Here is a 23302-nt window from a genome sequence, read left to right as displayed (position 1 = left end):
GGTGCCTAAGACTTCACACAGTACTGTATATTAACACTGACTTGATGCTTTCCTGATATTTTAGCAATATATCTTTAACTTTATTAAATGCACTTTACTCATGGTATACAAGCCCTGAAATTATCTCATTAAATCTATGAAAGGAGGAAACTCAAGAAGCATTAGTTTATTAATTTTACATCAAATATCATATATAAAATTTATATTAACCAATATCAGCTGACCGTGTGATACAGTCATACATTTGAAATTATCATGATATTGAATTTTATCAGTACCACCTAGTACTAAATTAACATATAGACAGCTCCAAGACCTTCATTATTTAAATATATATTATTATTATTCATTTAATATTTGGAAGTCAGAATGCAGTTAAACTAACTGAAATTTGACTAATGTATGGACATCTGCACCAGGTTTAACATGCTGACCTCAGAGAATGGATGTTATTTTTACTCACTAGTCCTTTCCTTTCTTTAATTCCTCTGTCATCCCATGCTCTCATGTGCGAGCATGTCCACATAATACAGCAGAACACATAATACAGACATGTTGTGCAGACACACACATCATGATTAGGCAGATATCATTCTCCATTTCATTATATTTAGCTCTGAATGAAATCCTTTTAATAACAATGACAAAGACATTCTTAAGCCAGTGAAATGACTTGATTAAGTTAACTGAAGTTCTGTTTGGGAGGGATTAGTTTTAAATGGTGTAAAACTACATCATGTATGGGAGGCAAATCCAGCCATGAAAATGAAAACAATAAAATGTAAATGCAAACCTCTTTTTGCCATTTCTTTTTCCAAACATCTGCACAAATATCCTGCCAAAATTGAAAATGAAATGAAATGCCTACATTTGCAATTTCATTTTTCACATGAACATGAGTCATTTGTGACAAAAATAAAAATAAATTGAAAACGCCTATTGGTCATTTCATTTTAGTCAATATTCCGGTATGTCATGGCCAAATCTAAAATGAAAAAGCTAACAGAGAAAAGAAAATACAAGCTTGACTTTGGCTTTTCTTTGTGAAAAGCAGAATACGTGTCAAAACTAAAATCAAAATGCAAAGTTTACCTTCTTATTTCTTTTTCATAGCAATCGGCTGCAAATCTGACAAAACGCCATTAAAATGAAAATGCAAAATGGATAAATCAACAGCAAACTGACATTTTGTGATTGAGTTTTCGGCGCTGACACGCTTTAACTGTCAGAATGAAAAGGCAAATCTTAAATGAACATCAGCGCCGCCTGCTGGAGATTCCCTTTTCATTTCGTTTTCAAACTGACCAACATGCAAATATATGTTAATTAGCACTAGGCGGGGCTACGGGGTACACATTTTAGGACATCCTCAGCTGTCCAAGAAAAAACACCGTCATGTCTCAGATCTGGTGACCAAACGGCCTCAAGGAAAAGTATGAAAATGTTACACTGGCATTTATAACAAGATACACAATAGTTTTCTCTGAGGCCGTTTGGTCTGATGTTCAGTTTCACCAGATCTGAGTCATTAAGGTGTTTTTTCTGGAGACTCAAAATCTTTTATCTTGAGGAATGATGGCGATTCTGACGTGGACAGCTGAGGATGTCCTAAAATGTACCCCGTTGCCCCGCCTAGTGCCAATTAACATATATTTGCATGTTGGTCAGTTTGAAAAAGAAAATGAAAAGTGGAAAATGAAAAGTGGAAAATGAAAAGTGAATCTCCAGCGGTGGCGCCGAGTTTACATTTGCCTTTTCATTCTGACAGTTAAAGTGCGTACATGACAAAAACTGAATCACAAACTGTCACTTTGCTGTTGATTTATCCATTTTGCATTTTCATTTTAATTTTGTCAGATTTGCAGCCGCTTGCTATGAAAAAGAAATAAGAACGTAAACATTGCATTTTGATTTTAGTTTTGAAACGTATTCACAAACGGCTCGTGCTCATGTGAAAAATGAAAATTTTCCATAGGAAATTACTGATACAGTAAAACTACATTTAACAGTAAGGATTATAAATCTGCAGCATGACTATGGCAACCAAAAATACTGTGCTGTTTAACACACGTGTGTGTTACACTCACAAGTTCTTTCTATGTCAGCTGTGTTGCCAGATCTGCAGTTTTCTCCAAAAAATCCAGCTAGTTTGAAAGTGTGGTATGGGTACATTTTACAGTTGTGGGGTACATTTTTCCATATACATTGGATCTTGTGTCATAGCTGGCATTGTAAGGACACAGGCAGGTAGAGCAATATATTCTCCCACAATTTACATACATTCATTCAACATCCTCCCCCAAAATGAAACGTCTGTCATCAGATAAGGGTGTAAATTCAAAATTCTTCTTTCTTTTTTTTTCTCCCCTGTTCAACCCAAGTTGGTGCCCATGACCATATGTATGTAGACATTCCTCCTAATTACTGAGTGCAGGTGTTTCAGACACACTCTTTGCTAACAGCTGCATAAACTCTAGCACATTCTGCTGCATTCTCCACAGACTATGGATGCCACTTAAGGCACAAGTCAGTTCAATAAAGTTCTGTCCTGCTATGTCTGCCCTGGTCAACTGTAAATGCAATTATTGTGAAATGAAGGTTTCTAGGAGCAACAATAGCCCGACTACAAAACAACAGACACTGAGCGGGGCTGCCAAGTTGAATCTGTGTTTGGCAGATGCAAGGGGAGCACTACTTATCGTGATGTGTAGTATCAACAATAGATTTGATAGAGGGGGAATAATAATAAGTTCTGGGGCTGCTTTTCAGGGTTTGGGCTCGGCCTCTTAGTTTCAGTGCAGAGTACCGTCAATGTTACAGCATACTAAGACATTTTAGACAATTACATGCCTCCAACTTTGCGTCAACAGTTTGGGGAAGACTAGCCCTTGCAGAGAAAGTGAAGTCTGTAAAGACTCCAGAGCCCTGACCTCAACCCCACTGAACGCCTTTGGGATAATTTGGAATGTCAAGTGTGAGCCAGGCCTTCTTGTCTAACATCAATGCCTGACCTCAGAAATGACAGAATGGCCACATATTCCCACAGACACACTGCAAACCTTGTTTAAAGCTTTTCCAGAAAATTGTAGTCATAGCCTCAAAACAAAATTCCATATTAATACCCTTGGTTCAGAAATGGGATGTCCAACAAGGTCATATGGATGTGATGGTGAGATGTCCACATACTTTTGATCATATAGTGTATGTATGTATGACAAAACACACTGGGTTTTTTGTTTACTACAGGTTGCGACAGCAGTAATTTTCAGAAATCCCCTTCTTTTTTGTCAGAGAAAACCAGCATGGGCGCATGATTGTGACTACAGAATGACGCACAACTTCTGTGAGGGAGTTCGATATTATATATATATATATATATATATATCCCAGTGGTAGCTACAGTATGTGGTTGGAGTCCCCTGTAGTGACCCCCTGGAGCCATCAGTGCACACACACATATGCAAACCTCCTCTGACAGGTGAAATGTCACTCAGATTGTTTAATATGCTAACCTGCCAGAATAACAAATCTGTAAAATCAATGGTCATTACCTTCAGAAAGAAAATCCCATTAAGCATATTATATGTAACATTTACAATTGAATTATGTAAAAAAAAGTCTAATATTCACACTGATCATGTACAAATGCAAACCTGATGGACCAAAAAGTGATGGCAATTAAATGACCAGTGCAATTACCCAGGAGAAGCATGTCCACACAGACCGAGCCTGCATGATCAGTATGAACATAATTTATATAATTGGCCTTCATTATCTGGGAAATAATTTTGGCTATGTGTGCATTGGGTTTTATGAGGGAGAGACAGTGAGGAATGGTTGTTAAAACTATTATATTGTTCATCTATTTTTCTTGCATGCTGGTTTTATGGTGAAAAAGAGCCCTTTCTTGGAGCTGAGACAACATTTTGTGTCATTGGATTGATGGGCACACATTAAACTGACTAAGATTTGAGGGATGGAATAGACTGTTGTTGTTTTGCTGTCGTATTTTGCTTTTTGCAAAAGTACTTTCCATCATTTTCGACCCAAACACAGGGGAAAGAAGGATCTATCTATGCTGTGGTCTGCTTTATAAAATTACAGTTTTGAACTCCACTTAGCTCGAAAATGATGTGGCAAATACGACATGAAATTAGCCTTAGAAAGCGTGGCCTGAATCTGCAGTGAAAGGTTTGGGAGGTGTTTTAGCTAAAGGAGAGGCGAGGAGTGCAGCAGTGTTGCTGAATGTATGCCAGGCAGTTAGCAAGCAAAGGCATATGCTTGCCTTCCCCTCGCCTGACAGGGCAAGATAATCTATTTCAGATAGAAAGTATACACTGGACCGTGTGCTTTTTTCTATCAGTCTATCACTGCTCGTGAGTCGATATCACAGGGAGCCTGAGACATGTTTATTAAATGGGGGAGAAAAATTTTTTGCTGTGTGCAAGGGACTGAAATTGGCACGCTCAAAAAACCTGGATGGATTCTGCACAGTTAATTAAGATAAAACGATTCAATTCTGCAAAGATTGAGCCCCGATTGGACCCAAGCTGCTCATGGTGGTTGCTCTGATTAGACGCCAGCAAATGCATTCCCTGAGATTTTGATGCGAGACAATATTCCCGTTTTCAATTACACACATGAACACCCCCCTAACTACCAAAACTGACTCATTTGCATGATTGAAATATAATTACACTATGATGAAAACATAGCTCTGTTTTGTTTGCTATTACAATTGTTTTCATTTTTCCTGCTGTTTTTGCTGGAGTTTTGTGTGTGTGTGTGTGTGTGTGTGTGTCAAAAACTCACAGACCTGTATATTAGTCAAAACACCTGATATACTTCAGATCATTTGAATACGGACCATAATATTGTTCTGTAGCCTTGACTAAAAAAATAAGTCTATAATTAATATCATTAACAGTGTGTGTTCACGGTATCAACATACTCTACGACGCACGTGCATTTGAACTCAACAGTTGGCAATAAAGGTGACATGGACATTAACATTCATAATGAGATTTCATTTTTTTATATTCAAGCTCAGATGAGCACAGAAACATAAATGAGACCTTATTACACTGGCAAAGCAAAAATAATTCTCAGTGTTGTCTGTTTTCCTTCTACTAATCACTGCACGACAAAATTTGATGCGACTTGTTGCTCCTGTCATGCAGGCAATTTCAACCAGTCATATATAATGCATCTGCTAATACCCTTTACCCCAGCCACACTATTATAATGACTTCTCAGTGCTGTTACTGCTTTACTTCTAATATGTGAAGAAGATGCTTATATCGCTTGTGTCACAAACCACCACTTTGAGCAAGTAAACATGGGAATGCTTCGCATTTTACTCACTTTTTTATTTAAATCTGGTGAAACAAATCACCAAACTCTTAGCGATCGGAGTTCTTTTCTGAATGCAAACACATCCATCAATAAAGGCAGCATGGTGCTTCTTTTATATAGTGATAGAAAACATTACATCAGGCATGTCAAACTGGGGACCTTCCAGGCCAACATGACACAGAGATTAGCTTTTACTAATGAACTTAATAAAGGGTTAAATTTACTGAGGCAACAAAGTGATATTTCTTTATTGAAACTGAACCAGAAATCCAGGACACATTCAGCCAAAACCAAAAAAAAAAACACAAACAAAACAAAACATCTCTTATGGATTATTTGCTATTTTATTTATGCTTTTGAATCAATGTAACAATGATGATGATGCGTCAAAGGCTATAATCGCCATGTTGGGAAAGAGGACTCCGAAAGCTAGAGGACTAAATTAATTATAAACAGCTTGCTAAATAATATTAGATATTAGAGGTTTTAAATTTATGAAAATGTAATACTTCATGGTTTCAAAAAGACATGGAAAGCTGAATTCCAGAGCACCTCTGCTACAACAGTAGAAAACAGTTTTTTGTTTGTTTTGTTGTGTAGAACTTTTGGAGAACCTTGGAACTCCCGCCTAACAGTCTGACGTTTCTCCAACAGGGAGCGCTATGAACAAGCAAGTCGCTTTATTGTCATTTCAGGAATCAACATCCATAAACCGCAGCAGGTTTTAACAACCACACGAGTTTGCAGTAGCAACATTCAAAAGGAGAGGTGAAAAAGTTTTTACCAATAGTTCTCACCAAAGCACTCTGAGTTACTCTGTATTATTTTTGTGATTTCCATTGAAAACCTTCTTTAAATTAGTCAATGCTGAAACGTATGTGAGCTAAAGACTGGAGGCAATACAGGTCAAAGCTACAGTGGACCGTGTTGAGCGATTCACTGATCGGCTGCTGCTCAAACTTTTTGGACATGTATGTGCTGACCAGCACAGGAGAGTGAAGGGAACATACCATACCATACCAGTTTTAATAACTATTTTTTATTTTCCTCACTATCTGTTAAGTGTTAGATATTCACACTTCATTCTAGACATATTTAATCTTTTTTTTTCCTGGCCAATTTTTCTGTTATTGGCAACTCCTGGACACATTTTCAAGTTCAAGTGGCTGAAATTTCGGTGCAAGCCTAGTTACATATGAGGATTTTTTATTAATTGTTTGCTAGTGATTCACCAATCCAATGTACTGAATTGGTACTGGCATCAATACTAACCTTAATGAAATGGCAATTGCTTAATAATGTTTATTTTTCATGGACTTTCCAAAATGTTCACAGTGCAGTTTTACGAACATGCTACAGCAACATTGTTTTTTTTTAAATGCATATTCCTTACACAAATGTTAGTTTATGACTCTATTTAAAGGTTTCTAATTAATGTGCCAAAAGGGTTCTTTGGAGGAATAACACAGAAGAACCATGTCTGGTTCCTCTTTAAATGGTTGATTCGTTGTGGAACCATTTTTGCAAATGAGATGTGCGAGTATGTAAAGATTCTCCAGTAATCAACATTTTTCCTTAGAACCACATTAAGAACCATTTAGGAAACCTTGTTTTAAACTGTACGATGTTCTTTGCAACTATGAAACATGGCTGCACTGGTATCAGATCGCTACTTAGTACCAAATGATACCCTGAGTTCAGATATCAGAATCGGCAGAGGAAGAAATAGATCGGTGCATCCCTAATTTTGGTTTATCCTTCATGCCTCTTTAAATCAACATCCTCTTCCCTGCTCTCAGCAGGGTTCATGTTTCATCCTGGCTGAGGGAAAGCAGCAGCAGTCACAGCTAGCTGGGCTCAGCCCTGCGCTACCTGTCTGTCTCCTCATTGAGGGCCTGTGGAGCAGCACTGGGCGCTAATCCCTCAGGGACAGCCTATCGCCTCCATCCTATTCTTTCCCTACTCTCAGTCCTTCTGATACATTTCAATGGACACGAAAGCCTTTTCAGTGCTCAGGAGAGTCAGTGTCACCAGCTCACAAAGCAAAGCAGGCATGCAGTCAATGCCGGTGCCAGCGCTGAATGCCACAGGCTATCACTATTCAAGCTCACCACAAAGTATTGCTGATGTGGGCAAAGGTGTTAATGTATGTATCTGGATTCTTCGGTCCACCTACAACAGCATGCCTGCCTCTGATATCTGGCTACAATCTTTTAACTCATCAAGCCAAAGCATACCGCACGAGGACGGTCACTGAAGTGCCCTGAACAAAGAAATGCCAAGAACAAGGCCCCATTAATGCTAGCAGGCTCTAATGTTAGCAACAGTACCATTCTTTCAACCTTGGTTAGCATTAGTGCCGTCACAATTTCTCAATTAAACTAAATTTTTAAAAATCATCCTTTCAAAATTACCTTTACGCTGAATGAGCAACGATGAACAATTTGCATGATAATAATGCAAGTTTAATTTCTTTGGTCTCTTTTACACAAAGAAACAGCTTTATAAAGGCTTCCTTTTGTTGCCCCCCCCCCCCATCCCCCCATAAAGTACACTATATGTCCAAAAGTATTCAGACATCACTTCTAAATAGTGAATCCAGCTACTTTAAGGTGCTCCCATTGCTGACATGGGCGTTCATTAGTTCCAAACCTAACCATCCAACACCTGTACCTGACTTCACCAATGCTTCTGAATGCAATCAAATCCTCATAGCAACGTTTCAACATCTAGTGTAAAGTCCTCCCAGAAGATTAGAGGCTGTTACTGCAGCAAAGAGGGGACAAAGTCCCTATTAACACCCTTAATTTCAGAAGAATCATTAAATGAGCGCACGTCTACAAATTTTCATCTGGCTAATTTTAGAATCCAAAAAGCTGAGCATGGTTTGTCATTGTTCAGTTAGGTTCATTTGTATTATTTGGCTTCTCAGATTTCTTAATCAATGATCAAAATAATGAGTAGATTGATCAGTTTCTATAGCGACAGCACAAGGATTGTTTTCACGGTGCAATCCAAGCACTCAACTCACACGCCCTACTGAACATCTGTCAACTTTTCCAAAATAATGTTGTTTTAGACAAACATAGCAATATGACAGCATCATAATCTGGAGTCAGTTGGAGGGGATATTGGCTAAAAGGGAGTATATACAGACAAATCAGTTGCCCAACCAGAGGTCTGCATTAATTCTAATCTAGATGCTAAATCACAAGGCTAAAGCTCTTTCACCACAACTGCGTATGATAAACATATCCGCATGCCATGTGCACACGACTTTCTCTACTGCTGGGGGACAGCTGTTCAACTAAATGCCCATTATAACCTTCCACCCACAAAAAAGGGATCAAATTTGTTAATAATATCATGGGGAAGGTAATTGCAAAAGAGCCGGAGGGAAAACCCTTATGTTTGGATTAGCATACATTAGAAAGGGCATTGGTGTGACTTTAGTGCGGCCCTGAGTGCTGTGGTCATTAGCTTCCTGTGCAGATTCAAAATGTTCAGCAGATGACGAGTCAATCTCCTACGAATGCAAATCTCACCTGACAAATTCACCAAGGGGTAAATGAATCAGATTAGCATATGAAAGAGGCTCGCAAATATATGACGATGGGATTGAGAGTGGGGGTGGGGGGTCTAATTACTCCTGAAGTGCACAGTATAGTACTTCGTTTCAGTCACTGAAAAAAAATTAAACGCATGAAGTACTTATCTTTCCGTCCATCTGAAAGTGAATTTAAAATGTGATTTCTTATCTGGTGCAAGAGCTATCTTTATTGTAGATCTGTTATTATTTTGTTCCCACAGATAGCGAGTCATTTTGGCGTGACAGAGCTACATTATGCGCTCCTGAAGCCTTTACTTACAGCTTTCTCCAAGTGAGAACACCACCAAATGAATACTTTCCTCACATGTATGCTCCAGTAGTGTGAACCCTAACTGTAATCTAAGATATGAAGCATGCAAAAAAAAAATGTGCTAACGGTACGGCAATTAAACCAAGCCTGGCTGTTTAAGACCTCACAATCAAGGATAAGTGGCCAGCACACACAACCCTGCATCCTCCTCATCAGTCGGCAGGAACAAAGACACAGCGCCGTCTCTCCACCTGCTAGAAGAAAAAAACTTCCGTCGTCCGGAGAGGCCAAAACGCTGTTTATGGAGATTACAAATATAGTGGTGCAGAGAGCCCAATTACCTGCAGCAAATGCACTGCATGAAGCTCAAAGCCCACAACAGCCCATGGCAAAACAAAAGGGATTTTATGGCTCAATTTAAAACCAGGGGCTTTGGCCCCGGCCTCCGGCCCCTCTGTGAGGGCTTTTAGAATCTGATTTATCTCCCAGGTTTTAAAGCTGACCTGAGGACAGGCCAGACTCAGCACAGCCAGATGCTTAGTAGAGCATCTGGGGGTCATCCAGTCTTGATGGGTCAGGCTGAAAGTAACCATGGTAGTCAATGGAAAAGCTGTTACAGTCTGTGGATCAGCTGAACAGAAATGAGACAAAAAGCAAGTACAGCGAGTTGTTTCTATTGATTATATTAGAATCTGTCATTCTAATTCTAAAATTAGAATCTGTAATTCTGTAAAAATTATGAATAATTTAATCAAGGCTAAACAATAATAACAGACGTAACAGAGCAATAACAAACCTTTCATTGCCTCTGAAAGATTCCAGAAGAGTTTATTGGAAAAAAGATAAAGAGGGATACATCTAAAAAGCTTTAATATGCAAAAATATATGTGGCTAATGATGCAAATAACTGGGTGTTTCCAACAGGCTCTGTTTCCTACTACAACAGAGACCAGCATGCGCCACCGTCAAGCCAACTGCCAACTCATCAGCGCAGATTTATGGAGAAGGTATGATTTTTAATCAAGATCAGATTCTCGGCATATTCACAGAGAACTGTACAATGAGTTTAATTAAGTAATCAAGACAGCAAAAGGTTCACAGGGAAATAGCCACACCTGTGCCCCTCTTGCATTGTGTGCATTAGCAAAACGTTGAGCAAATTGTCCTAATTGGAAGCAAGATCAGAGCCGTGGGTTAGTGATTGTAGAACAGAGACAAAAATGCAGGGCTAGAGATATTCAGCATGGTACACTGACCATGGGGGATCCAGAGGAAGCAGGTGGGAGAGGAAATTGCCTGCTTGGCGCAGTGTGAGATGCGCACCGCCTGTGCTGCTTTATCTGTCGGCTGTAATATAAGGGGAAGAGCTGGAAGGAGCAAAGCTGCAGAGCAGATTCTCTTCCATTTAAATTTAGCTAGGATTCAACTAAGCAGCACCCTCCACACTGTTGTTAATTCAATTCAAGAGGGAGGTGAAGGGCAGATGGGGGTCAGAGAAAGTACTGGGATGGAGGGGGGGGGGGTTATTATCAGGGTGAATGAACCATGTAGAAAAACATAAATGATGCAAATGTCAGCAAGATTTCCCCACGAGGGCAGCCCTTCATTGCCAGGAATATCCTTCGAAATGGTATATAATGAAAGGTTTTCACCTTTGACACGGTTTATGATATTTAATGTGTGAAAAATGTATTGATTCTGCATAGCTCTAATACTAATAGATTGGTTTGGGTCAAATAAATAAGAGCTCAAACAGAATTTGGCCTGCAGTGCCAGCCCTGTAACAAAATAAGCCCTGTAAATCATAACTGCTAAAGCAAAAAAATCATAACTGCTAAAGCAAAAAAAAGGGGGGGGGTACATAACAAAAGCCCTACCCACTTTACTCTATTAGGATGCACCCAGATGTGTAGTTTTCATCACTGACAGTGGTTTCAATTAAAGTTGGCATGTAGGGCTGTTTGATTCCAGAAATTCTGGTTCCAAGTGTCAGGAATCGATGGAGGTGTTTCCAAGAGCTGATTCTACCTGAAATCTTGATTCCAAAACCACAACATAGACAAGCACGTCTAGGAAAAAATAAAGAATAAAATGTTAATTACATTTGACCTTGACAAGGAAATGTGGAGAGTTAATTCGGGCTGATTTGTTCCTGCTTCTCCTCTGTCAACTGTTTCAGGTGGGTAGATATTTTGGCACTAGCAATGTTGTTTGATTGTAGGCCAATTTCATTACAAACTTTACATCTTACTTAGTAAAATATACTTTCTACATCTTTGTACTTTGTCTAATGTCGGTGAGCTGTGGAAGGATGTTTTTTTTTTCATACAGTCTGTCTAGACAGTGACAGATTATCTCATGTGCATGCAGGTTTGGGCAAACTGCAGGCAGGATGCCTTCTGGGATCGACTTCCAGCACTATTACCAAACAAAACGGAAAAGCTCCCTCAGAAAAGGAGTGTATTGGGGAAGGGTTTAAATTTTGAACATTCGTTTTTCTTATGTTTCGATACTATATGGACATTGTTACACCTTCAGAAAAAAAAATGTAGATAGTTTTTCTGAGCAACTGCATACTAACAATGCCTAATGTGCTATTTCTCAGGTGTATACATATCATTTAAATGCAAAAAATATGAAGGAATATGCTGGAAGGTCAAAATCCTCCCAACCACAAAATACATCAAGCTATATGGTGATTGCTGTGCAAAGTCAAGGACTCGACAAATAAAGGGGAAGAGGGCATAAAATTGCACTTCAATTATAGGTCTTTTGTTTTTTGGGTGCAATCAAACCCAGGTTATGATTTGAAATCCATTAGACAATGTGCATCCATGCACACACACGCGCACACACACACACGCGCGCACATATATAAGAACTCTCAGGTACAGTGCATGGAGGAGAAAAACAATCTGAATCATTTTTTTTCACTCAGATGTAATCTGTCCGAGGAGGAGATTGCAATTTTCGGACAATACAGGGTCCTTCTCAAGCCTTAGATTTAACCTGAACCACAAATAGGCACAGTGAGAGTCAAAGTGACACTTCAGATTAAACCCTTCCACTTTCAGAGGCTGGATGTTTCTTCCAGGTCTGCTAGGTGTGCTAAATTAGAATAGTAGTTTTATTTTCCTAAATGCTCAGAAACATTGTAAGTTTGCTAACGTTGCAGCTATTTTTGGCACTAGAGACGTCTATAATTAATTTGTACGATTTTAGTGAGTGAAATCCCATTTCTCCAGCTTAAAGTGGAGGAGCTTTAGGCACTATTCACTTGCTCTAGGCAGTGTTGCTGAAAATTGGGAAACAGCTTTAATATTCTGCAATAGTCTCCTGTGGTTTGGCTTTTTCAGTTGTTCGCATAGAGGACGTTAAACTTGCTATTTGCCGTGTTATCGCTGCAGTACACTCTTAAAAATAAAGGATCCGAAATAGTTATTGGCTTGAATGCATGATTCTAGGAAAAGCCTTTAAAGGGCCCATATCCTACATTTTTCTTGTCATTTATTTTCCCATTCATGTTTGTGTAGTACCAAAAACAGTCATAATTTATTTCTACATGACCATTTTCCAAGCTCTCTTCATCTTATCATTAAGCAGGCTGTTTTTGTTACTGTGCCTTTAAGGCAGATATTTGTAAATAAGCTGTGTTCTGTTTGGCTGCCATGTATTGTGCCTCATTTAAAAAGAAAACCGGCTGGAAATGTATCTTAAAACTTCGACATGAATGGCGGGGCTAACCTGTTGCATCATGTTTTGACATCACAAAAACAATGGATACAAAACGAGTTGTTTCTACAGCACGGTTTCAATTTATGGACCACATCAGACCTTTTTACTTAAAAAAGTAAAGTGTAATTTCGTTTTTCATGACTTGAGCTATTTCATTGGTACAGACCCTTCACATTATTTTGACTTTAATAAGGTTCTTCCCTCTGAAATCATTTGCAAAACCTCTTCTTTAAATAACTATCCATTAGAGGGTTCTTTAGGGATCCAACATTCATTTTTTATACCAGTTACCCAGTTATTTGACAGTAGACATCTTTCTCCACACTGGAAATCTACATATAATGGAGTTCTTGATTAATCTATATTTTAAAACACATGAAAATCTAGTTTCAATAAACCTTTAGATTAGGCTGAAGTTTTTTTTTTAAAGGAAACTGTCTTCTATCCCAGAAGAAAAGACTGACTCCTTTAAATCAAAACACTTCAAACATTTCTAACCTGACTCCACCACCAAGCCCCCATACACCCAGAGTTTGACCTCCAGCAGTTCCTCTCTGGAGAGACAGCTGTCATGGGACTGGTTCTCCATCTCTCTGCCAGATTCTCTACTTTAGACTTTAGTGGAGCTTTTGAGGCAACTTAATTGCCTTAACAAAGGACACTGAGGTGTTTGTGTGTCATCTCGCTGCCAGGAGGATGACAGATGCTCTTTAAAACTGGCACACTCCCCCGGTGAAGTCAAGGTGTTTGAACCAGAATCACGAGAGAGTTGGAGGAAGAAGGAAGCGAGAATGGCAATGTGGCGAAAAGGAGCAGAATATATTTACACAGTGAACGAGAGACAGACAGACACACTGACAGCAGGGATGGAGCGGTATGAAAAGTTTCTATGATGATATTAGTAACCAAAATATATTTGTACTGTAATCTGTTTTATCAGAATATTGCTGATATCTACTGAACAATTTTAAAAAGCACTGAAATTATTTTGCCACAGGTATGATATTGATACACTGTTCATAAAATCTCCCACATTTCAGAATGAACAACTTAAATATGAAATTTTCACCAGCGCTACCACATCCCTTAATATAAAGATGCCAAGAGGGTTCTTGGAGGCAATACCACAGAAGAACAATGGTCCTCAAGCAAGTCCTCAGAGACCCAGACAGTCCCAACTCTCCAAATAGAGCAAAATTTAAAATAAATACCCCCTTTTAACTTAATTTGTTGCATGTAACATGGATTATCATGTCCATGTTATTCATCTGCTACACTCTCAAAAAAGAAAAGGTGCCACCAAGAGGGTTGTTTGAGTGATGCCACAGAAGAACCACTTTTGGTTTCCTAAAGATCCAAGTTTAAAAAAGGGATTATTGTGAAGAACCTTTTAAAATATTTGAAGAACATTCACATAATGTGACGTACCAATGTAAGCTCTTTCTAGAACCTTTAGATTATGTGAAGGTTCTTTAAACTTTAAAAAGTTTTTCAGAGTCACTCATCTCATTTAGAAAAACGATTCTCTAAAGCAGTGGTAATCAAACTGATACTCAGGGACCACCAGACAGTCTACATTATTGCTCAATTCCAAACCCAAAACCGACACATAGAGCAAAAATGTAGACCATCTTGGGATTTGAGAACCACTGCACTAAATAATCATCCATTGAAAGCTTCATTAGGGAATCAAAAGCGATTTTTCATTTCCAGCATGCAAAGAACCTTTTTAGTAGCTTTAGTACCGTTAATATTGTCGTACCTTTATTAAGAATGTGGCATACGATTACCACTGACAATAGCTTCATTGCATTTCCCTGTACTTTGTAATAGAACAGAAAACCTGCTGATTCGAAACATACTCACAATAGAAGCCAATGCATAAAGCCAAAAGGCTATTCTATGCTAGCGGTTCTCAAACTGGTCCTCAGGGACCCCCAGATGGTCCAGACTTTTGCTCGAACCTAATAGGGAGAGTGCAAAAAGTGGCCCGTGTAGGGCTCTCTGAAGACTGGTTTGAGAACTACTGCTCTATATCACAGCTTCATTTTTCTGAGTATACTATTCAGTATAGCATTTCCTAAACATCTTTAGTCTAAGGCCTATTTGTGCACAGTTAGTGCCACTGTGCTCCCCCTTACCCTCTCCCATAAACCCCCCTCACAAAAAAAAACAACTTACACCACCATATTTGTACCAACATATATCCAAAAATACAACAACATATATGCACCTATTTAGCCTACAGCAGTTTAGCCCTGCCATTTAAGCTATAAGCCTGGACTCTTTTTGCAAGGCAGGATAGCCAACCAGACCAGAGCTCATTTACATATATCAACAAGAAAAACATCTCATTTAATTCTAGGGAATAAAGAGAGGTTAACATTTCATTTTATTAAGAGTTTCATTTTATCAAAAGTTTAATAACCTGATAAATTAAAAATGAAAGAGAGATATAAATTCTGAGATTCTTTTTGCAGTCCATTTAGCAGCCCCCCAGGGTGCCAAGGCCTCCAGTTTGAGAACAACTAGTTGAGAGTAAACTGTTTACTATTCAAACTATGTCTATGTAAAGATGTGTTGTCCTAGCTCTTGCTTTGCCGGGAGACTTGCAGCAGGCACTGTTCCACCATGTTTTTTTTTTTTTTTTAAAGACTGTAATCGTACACAGCATTCTAAAAATATTATTGAAAAAATTATATTGAACTATTTCAAATAAATGTATATCATACAATCGGATAACAGTCCCATCCCTAACAGCCAGGCAGACAGAGAGCAAGGGCGAGAGGGGTGAGCGTGAACCATCTCTCAGGCCGCACTGAAGTCAAGGAAGCTGAGAGTGGATGGTAAGCTGTTTGACTAATGCTCTGTTAGCTATGGTAATGTGTCCGGACCGCCTGCTGAGCGCCGCCCGTCTCGCTGGCTCTGATGTTGTCTTGTAGTGGTGATGAGCGTCGCTGCTATGCACACCCAGGCCCGCTCCCGAGGAGAAGCTGTGCGCTCCAGTCCCACTTTCATGCTAATGCATGCACTTTTGGAACCCCTACCCTCTTCCATCATCCATGGAAGGAAATGTAGAATTTCTTTCTTTTACTACAGATCCATGGAGGAGGAAAAGATCCCTTTCAATGAAGCTTTGCAAATTGAAAGCAGCAAACCGTACCTATTCTCGGATATAATAATGCAAATTCTGAGTCGTGAACTCAACACTGCATCCTAATATAATGCTCTCCAGATTGGGTGGGGAATAAAGCTACAGTAAGAGGAAAGACCGGATGAAGCTACAAGAGTGGAGAAAGCTAAAAAAGTGTGGAGCGTGAAGCTTACACAGCTCCGCTTAGCCAGGCTGTCAGGAGGTTGCTGATTTATTTGGGCCGGGTCCAAGCACACACTGTCCGTGTGTTTGTTTTTATTGGTATCGAGCAGGAAGCAGCAGAAGGTTGCTGGCAGCCACCCTGCATTATGAGGAAGGTGATTAAAGCCCCTGTCTCTGCATAGCCAAAGATCAGCACACACTCAGACAGACAGCTCTTGTAATCACTCTTAATAGCCTTGTTGTTTGGGCGAGCGTGTGTGGTAATGACGCTGGCACCCCGGTTCCAGCTCACAGGGGAGCCACTATGCTTTCATTGTCTCGCTGCTTTTTACAATGGCAGCACAACAGGTGCCACTAAAACATTTGCAGACGGCCAAAGCAATAACCTGCTTTTCTTTTCCTGACATGGGCCTTGTTTGTTTGTTTGCTTGCTTTTTTCCCTTTCTCTCCCATTCTCATCATCTAGGAAGCTTTGTGGCTTAATCACTCACTGTGGGAAGAAGCAACCTGTAATGATTCCACATTAATCTGAAGAGGGCCAATCACAGTAATGTACCCTGCTATTCTCCAGATCCCATGTTTATGGCCTCTATTTCCATATTATGAAGCTCATAAACGCTTTCACTGCTGCAGGTAGTGCTGTTTGCTAAATTAATGATGGGAATCAATCTGTTTTTTTTTTCTTTTTGCAGGCACTTGTTTTATATACCCCTCTCATGTAAACTATCTCCGCATAATTAATTTACCTTTTTGTAATGGCCCTCGATTTTAAAGCATGCCGCTACTTATTTAACTATCTGAGGTTTTTATTTTTTCCTCCGATATAGCGAATGTGCTGCTCTTCCGCTAGCTCAGAGCAGCTGATAAATCAAAGCGCAGCGCAGGAAGCGGACACTCGATAATGTGAGTGTGATTCAAGCCTTGAGAGAAAATGATTCACACATTTATTTCGGGAATGAGGCAGTGATGATGTCTAAAGGAACATATAGGCTATACATTTTCCACTCTGAAAACGTACCATGTATCAAACTGTTCTTTCCTCTTCTGTTTTTGGCTCAGGATGACATTTTACTGTTTATGAGAATTCTAATTTGGGCCCCTGCTCCTTCAAAACAATCCATCTTTCCAGAGGCTCCTCTGGAGAAAAGCCACCGTTCTTGTGCTTCATCTTATTAACATAGAAAATTCCTCACACGGCAAATCACCCCTGCCAATGAAAATCATATTTACATTCTAAACATGGCCCTCATTGCACTTATCACCTATATCACTACACAGATAGCTAGACCTATAGATAAAACGCCATATAGTAATTACATAGCATATTCCACCACTTAACCAGGACCGTTTGCTAAAGCCAGAAGGGAAGTAAATATATAATCAATATCAATTATATGAACACTTCTGGTGATGCTTACCCAGGCTGACTCACACAGAGGTAACACCCTGTCTCATTACTACAGCCATAAGGTGAAAGACTTGAAGAAAAGTATGTTCCACCCTCAGACACAGCGCAGATTGCTTTACGGGGTGATAAAAATTGATGAAAGTGAACAGCCTGTGGATGTAATACGCCTCTGCCAACAAATACAGTAATTACCAGAAAAAGAGGTTATCAGACAACTTCAATGAATCCATCGTCTTGTAGAAAAGCCTATATGGCTTCTATTACAGCAATGGTGATATCAGAATCATATCGGTATTGGCACTTAATTGCTTTTGAGAGAAAACAAAGGCAGAGGTCAGATTAGACAGGATAGATTAGACTGATAATTCTAACTGATAACTGAAGATATACATAATGTACTTCTGAACAGCAGGATTTTAGGTGACTTTAGAGCTTTAGAGCTTTTAGGGCTTTTGAGGATTTTAGGGCTTTAGAGCTAAAATCGATTTTATTCATTTTACTGCACTTGTAACCCTACGCAAATAAATAATAATGCCAATCCAGGTACGCTAAGTCCTAATTTTTATAAAAATCAACAGATATCCACATGAGAAACATGAGATCCCCCATTCCCATATTCATGCATCCTTATTCTATAAGGACTCTCTAATGTGATTAGGCACCAGCACTTTACACCAAAAAGAAAGCATATTTGTCAGAATTGGAAGTCTAAGGGAAATATCAGGCATGGACAATATTCCACATTGTGATTATACTGCATTATGTCTTGCATTAGCTATATACCCTGCAATATACTAAAAGCACATCAATGAGCTCTAGATGTGATGTGAATGAAGACTGGCTTGCATTATTATTTATTAAGTCAGTCTGTTGATGTGAATGCCTTGATTCATAAAACAAACCTCATCAAAAGGTCTGAGATTTAGTTAGGATGCTCACAAGTGAGGCTTACACACACACATCACAATTTCATATTTAAGTATGATTCAATTACCTCCTATGAGTATCAGCACTGCAGTATTGTTAGTATCGCGATACCAGATCAACTATACATCGTGCAGACCTAAAAGTGTGTTTTCCAGTAGTTCAGTGGATTATAACTTATGAAGTCTACCTCTAAGTGCTACAGGCTACAGTACAGCCTGAGGAGGCTCTACTTCTGCTCCAGTAGAAAAGCACTTCAGCAAACCTCACCTCTGCAAAGGAAAGAGAGGATGATCCAGGCTGTGCAGGTGCACCTCATCTTTGCTTGAAGTTTAGAAGAACAAGTCAGATGGTTCTGGACACTATGTTATTCCTTCTGAGTCTGGTCACAAAGCAATGCAGCGAGCCTGCATTTCTGTATTAGTGACCAAAGGGCTGTTCTGCACTTGAAAGTGATTAGTTTGATGTTGGATTCACGTTAAGAAGAGCTCATTTTAGTCTTAGCCTAACCTCCAAGGTCTGTATGGGCACCGCTTATACTACAGTCCAGAGGAGTTTAATTCCACTGATTGCAAACACAAATGAGTTTGTTGCTTCGTTTGTGGTAATATCTTTCCTCGACCTGCTCAGAGCCACAGGTGTCCGCAGGTCAGATGTTCCGCGTCCCTCCGTGGTGGTATCCGGCCGCCCTGTGCGCCTTTACGCACGGAGCGTTGCGCAAAAGCTGCGGAGCACTGTGACTAACGCCAACCTGCCAGCGCCTCATATGCAGCCTACAGAGCCCCCAAACTCCAACAGCCGAAGGAATGTCCTGCTGCAAGAGAGAGAAAGCGATGCGACGTGCAGATTTACGCGAGAGGAATATGTGGCCGTCGACCGTGCCATGCAGAAACACATCCACGGCGCGGTGAAAGAGCCGCTAGCGTCGCAGCCCGAGAACCGAAACAGAGCCGCGTTCACAAAAGCAGTCCTTTAATTGTCGTTCCTTCAGTGCGTCTCAAGAAATGAGGTTGCTGCTCTCCACTCCCTCCAGGTGCACTGGCACTGGGGGGCGGGTAGGGCGGGCTGGGGTGGACGTAAGCTGGCACAGTGCGAAAAAAAAAGTTTGCCCTCTCTTCTCAGAAGACTCTTCTTAGGTGTGCAGGTGAAGTCCACACCGCGTAGTCCACAGCCATGTGAACGAGCTTTGGGCTCAGCACAAAAAAACAACCCCACTGGAGCCGGATGGAGGGGGGAGACTCCGCGCTCTGATTGGACAGGGTGCAGCCAAGGGGTGAAATGGGGGGGCGGTAGGGTGTCCAACACGCAGCACACCGATGAATAACGCCTTTAGCAGCCTATTCTCATTAGGACAGAATATTCCGTACCAACCTGAGCTGAACTTCTACGCGCGGATGGACACGCATGGACACGCAAGACTGGAAACTGGCTCAGTTGGTGAGAATAATAAATGCGGTAATGGTTATATTCACCGGAAAGACCATGAATGTAATCCATAAATGCACTTAGTCAGTAATTGTAGCGTATCATTTGCGATTTGAAACAGCTTCATGGTGAATGAGGGATCAGACTGGGGTACCGTTCACTGAAGGCGCACTAAGAAACGACGTCACCCTCTAGTGGACACATCTATGAACTGCAGCCTCATGCCCCCCTCTCCCCAACCCCACATTTTTCTTGAGCTTTCATGAACTGTACTGTGCTCACAGCCTTTATGAAGTCTCATCATTTAAAAAAATCTTTTTCATTCTGCATTTTTACTCTAAGCTCTAAACAGATCAGACAGATCTCCCCGCAGATTGGATCCTCTTGAACGGCACTTTCAAATCGAGCAGAAAGTCAGTCTCGTTTCAGTATAAATTAAAGAGAATCTCCACCGACTTCGGAAGGAATAAGCCACAGAGATGTAGACAAAGCGGAGAGTTGTTGAAGCACAGAAGAAGCGTAGCCAACTCGAAGCCCATGTCCAAAGCAAACCTAGACTTTAAATCGACTCGACAGGCAGATTACAAAAGAAAACAGGGGCTGTTACTTCCAAACCTTGCTGTTACTTACAGCCTTGCACCCAGCAACTGCACCTTACATACACTGTACTGCTGCTGTCATAACACTACTGCCTACATCTGTTACTTACACAGAACACCACTGTTTACATCTGTTACTTGCAGCATGCACTCTATGAACAGCTGCTCTACATATGTGCACATATGCACATAACTTTAATTTTCTTTCAACTTTGCACATACTGTACTTTTTTACTTTGGTTTTTAGTGTTATTCTTTTTTTTGTATTTTTTTTTCTATATCTGGTGAATGGAGGAACAGCAAAGTAAGAATTTCATTGAACAGTGTAACTGCCTGTTCTGCTGTACGTTTGACAATAAAACTCTTGAATCCTCTTGAATCTTCTAAGAAAAGTGCAGGCCATCCACTCTCGAATTGCTAGCATCCGCTGGTGGATGGGGTGGGTGGGGGTGTGGGGGGTTGGTTGGGGGTGTGGGGGGGGGGGTGTGGGGGGGGGGGGTGTGGGGGGTGGGCGTGGGTGGATGGGGGTGGGTGGAGGTTGGTGTTTAAATCAGGACCCAAACCTGGATGAGAGTAGCCTACGCTCCCAACACTATCAGTTCACATAACCTGTAAGCATTAGTGTCACATAGCTGAAAAAGCAACTTAAAACCTTTGCTTACTGTTTTAAAACTAAGTACATCACAGTTAAGCATGAGCGAAGCATCATGGGAATCATAACATGCCCTGCTCGTACTGAGGTTTCTTTACTGTGGTGACGATGGGGGTCATGCTGTCTACGACACAAACACAGCCATTTAATTTAGCATCCAAAACGTAAATTAGTGCCAAATCTGGAAAAAAAAAAAACAACCCCACAAATCTTCTTGAGGGACTACTTTGTTGCACATTGCCCTTCATGTAGCCCTCCGCTAAAAAAAAAACACATTTTAGACTAAAACTTTATCCCAAAACTACTCTTAAATAATGTTTCAGGCATCAGGCAGTGCATTCATAACCATTTCAATATTGCAATATTTTTCTTTGACTGAGCTTTTAAAGGCATTAAACTCTTCAGACAACCGGTTATCACCACTACTGTGGGCAAGTGGCCCTGTATTTCACAGCAAACCACTGGCTAGCTTGTTTCCATCATGTTTACACTGACTGAATCATGCCGAATATTTTGAAAATTAGTATATGATAGATTTACAGTGCTGAGATGTAAGTGTAATAAACAAACCAGCACGTCTAGAGTAACACGCCAAGTCTCATGTGAACGTGGGCACATGTGTGGGCATACCTATGGTCCCATGTAGCCTAATGCATTACTGCTTCTGATTATTACCTATAATATCAATAATTAATATAAAAGTACCAAAAAGACACACAGCTGCCATGGAGCATTTAGTGGTCACTTAGTATAAGTAGAAGGGAGTGGCTCTGTCATTGTAGCCTGTTCAACTGAACCTAGTTTTAGTCTTGAAAGCCTACTATTTTAGATGGTGCTGAATACTTTGGCACAAACATCTGATGCCACCCCATACCACAGGCAACAATTACTGTCAGGTCATAGAGGAAGGATGTGTTTTGAGTTGGGCAAAAGAGGCTTCTAAAGAGAATCACAGTCTCAAGCAGTCACTTAGATGAACTAAATAGGGCATGCGGAGGGTGCAGAGATCTTTCTTCTTTAGATGTTAGCAAAATTAGACTGCCAGTGCATTGCAATACCAGCTGTCTTATAATGATCAGCAGCAAGGCCCACGTGAAATTTCTGTGTAATGAAAAGATCTGCTTCTCACTGTGTGAAGTAATGCACTTTATGACAGTAATGACCATAAAAACGGAAATAAGAAATTAACCTCTCCCGCACTCAGTGGTTCTCTCTGCGTCTCAGCATACTCAGTCTCAGCTCCCACTGCTGTATCTTCTCTCCTATTCCACTGCATTCTCCAGCCTGATCGCCAAGACCCTTGCCTCTTAACGCTAATGTCAGGTAATTAACATTTATCAGTCTCTGGGCAAGACCTTTCCCCTGAAGAGACGTCTCGACTGACCTGCTCTTTTCCAGCATCCTCTCTGAGTGAGGAGAACTGTCTTATGCACACATTAACCGCATGACAGTGCTGGTCTGATTTCAGAGAGATCTCATTATCTCGTTCATACTGAGAGCACAAAGACTTCTGGACTTATTGTTCGCCACCAAGCCACTATAGTGGTGTTTGTTTTTTGAACATTCACACTTAGCAGGTCATGCACCCTTACATTCTGCAGTCACAGTCTGGCGCTTCAGGCGTCAAACTGCTGGCCTAGTTAAGGTGGAACGGGAAAGTTAGCTGGCGAGCTACTGAAACAATAGCATGCTATTAGCGATTTTTATGCTTGACGTAAAGAAAATGACCAAAATACAGAACATTAAACTAAGATAATGCAATGGTTATCATACTTTTTTAACAGAGAAAATTCTCATATTTGTGGGTTGCTTTGGTCGCCGTTTTTTTCTTTGTTTTTCTGATAACCTCTGAAAAAAAAAATCTGGAGGGTCATGTAGCCCTAACAATTCACCTTACCCATCTATCTCAACAAAAATCAGGACACCCTAACTCTAGACGTGAACGTGCAAAACTGAGGGCTAAGTAGTACGGGGGGGGGGGGGGGGGGGGTGATTGGGCCATATTACTGCACCTTTAAGACTGATATA

The 23302-nt window shown here is 40.3% G+C and overlaps 1 protein-coding gene across 1 annotated transcript in view; it reads right to left on the bottom strand.

The window, feature by feature from the left end:
* si:dkey-112m2.1 (transmembrane protein 132C) overlaps positions 1-19972 on the bottom strand; it is a 173145-nt gene extending 153173 nt beyond the window's left edge. Inside the window, exon 1 of the mRNA XM_017714233.2 lies at positions 18869-19972. Within this exon, the coding sequence (XP_017569722.1) occupies positions 18869-18917 (49 nt within the window). The 5' untranslated portion in view covers positions 18918-19972. The remainder of the gene's footprint in view (positions 1-18868) is intronic.
* Positions 19973-23302: the final 3330 nt, after the last annotated feature.

This window comes from Pygocentrus nattereri, chromosome 16 (assembly GCF_015220715.1).
Source record: "Pygocentrus nattereri isolate fPygNat1 chromosome 16, fPygNat1.pri, whole genome shotgun sequence".
Classification (NCBI taxonomy): domain Eukaryota; kingdom Metazoa; phylum Chordata; class Actinopteri; order Characiformes; family Serrasalmidae; genus Pygocentrus; species Pygocentrus nattereri.
Note: the sequence above shows the minus strand (reverse complement) of the source record. Positions and strands in the feature narration are given on the sequence as shown.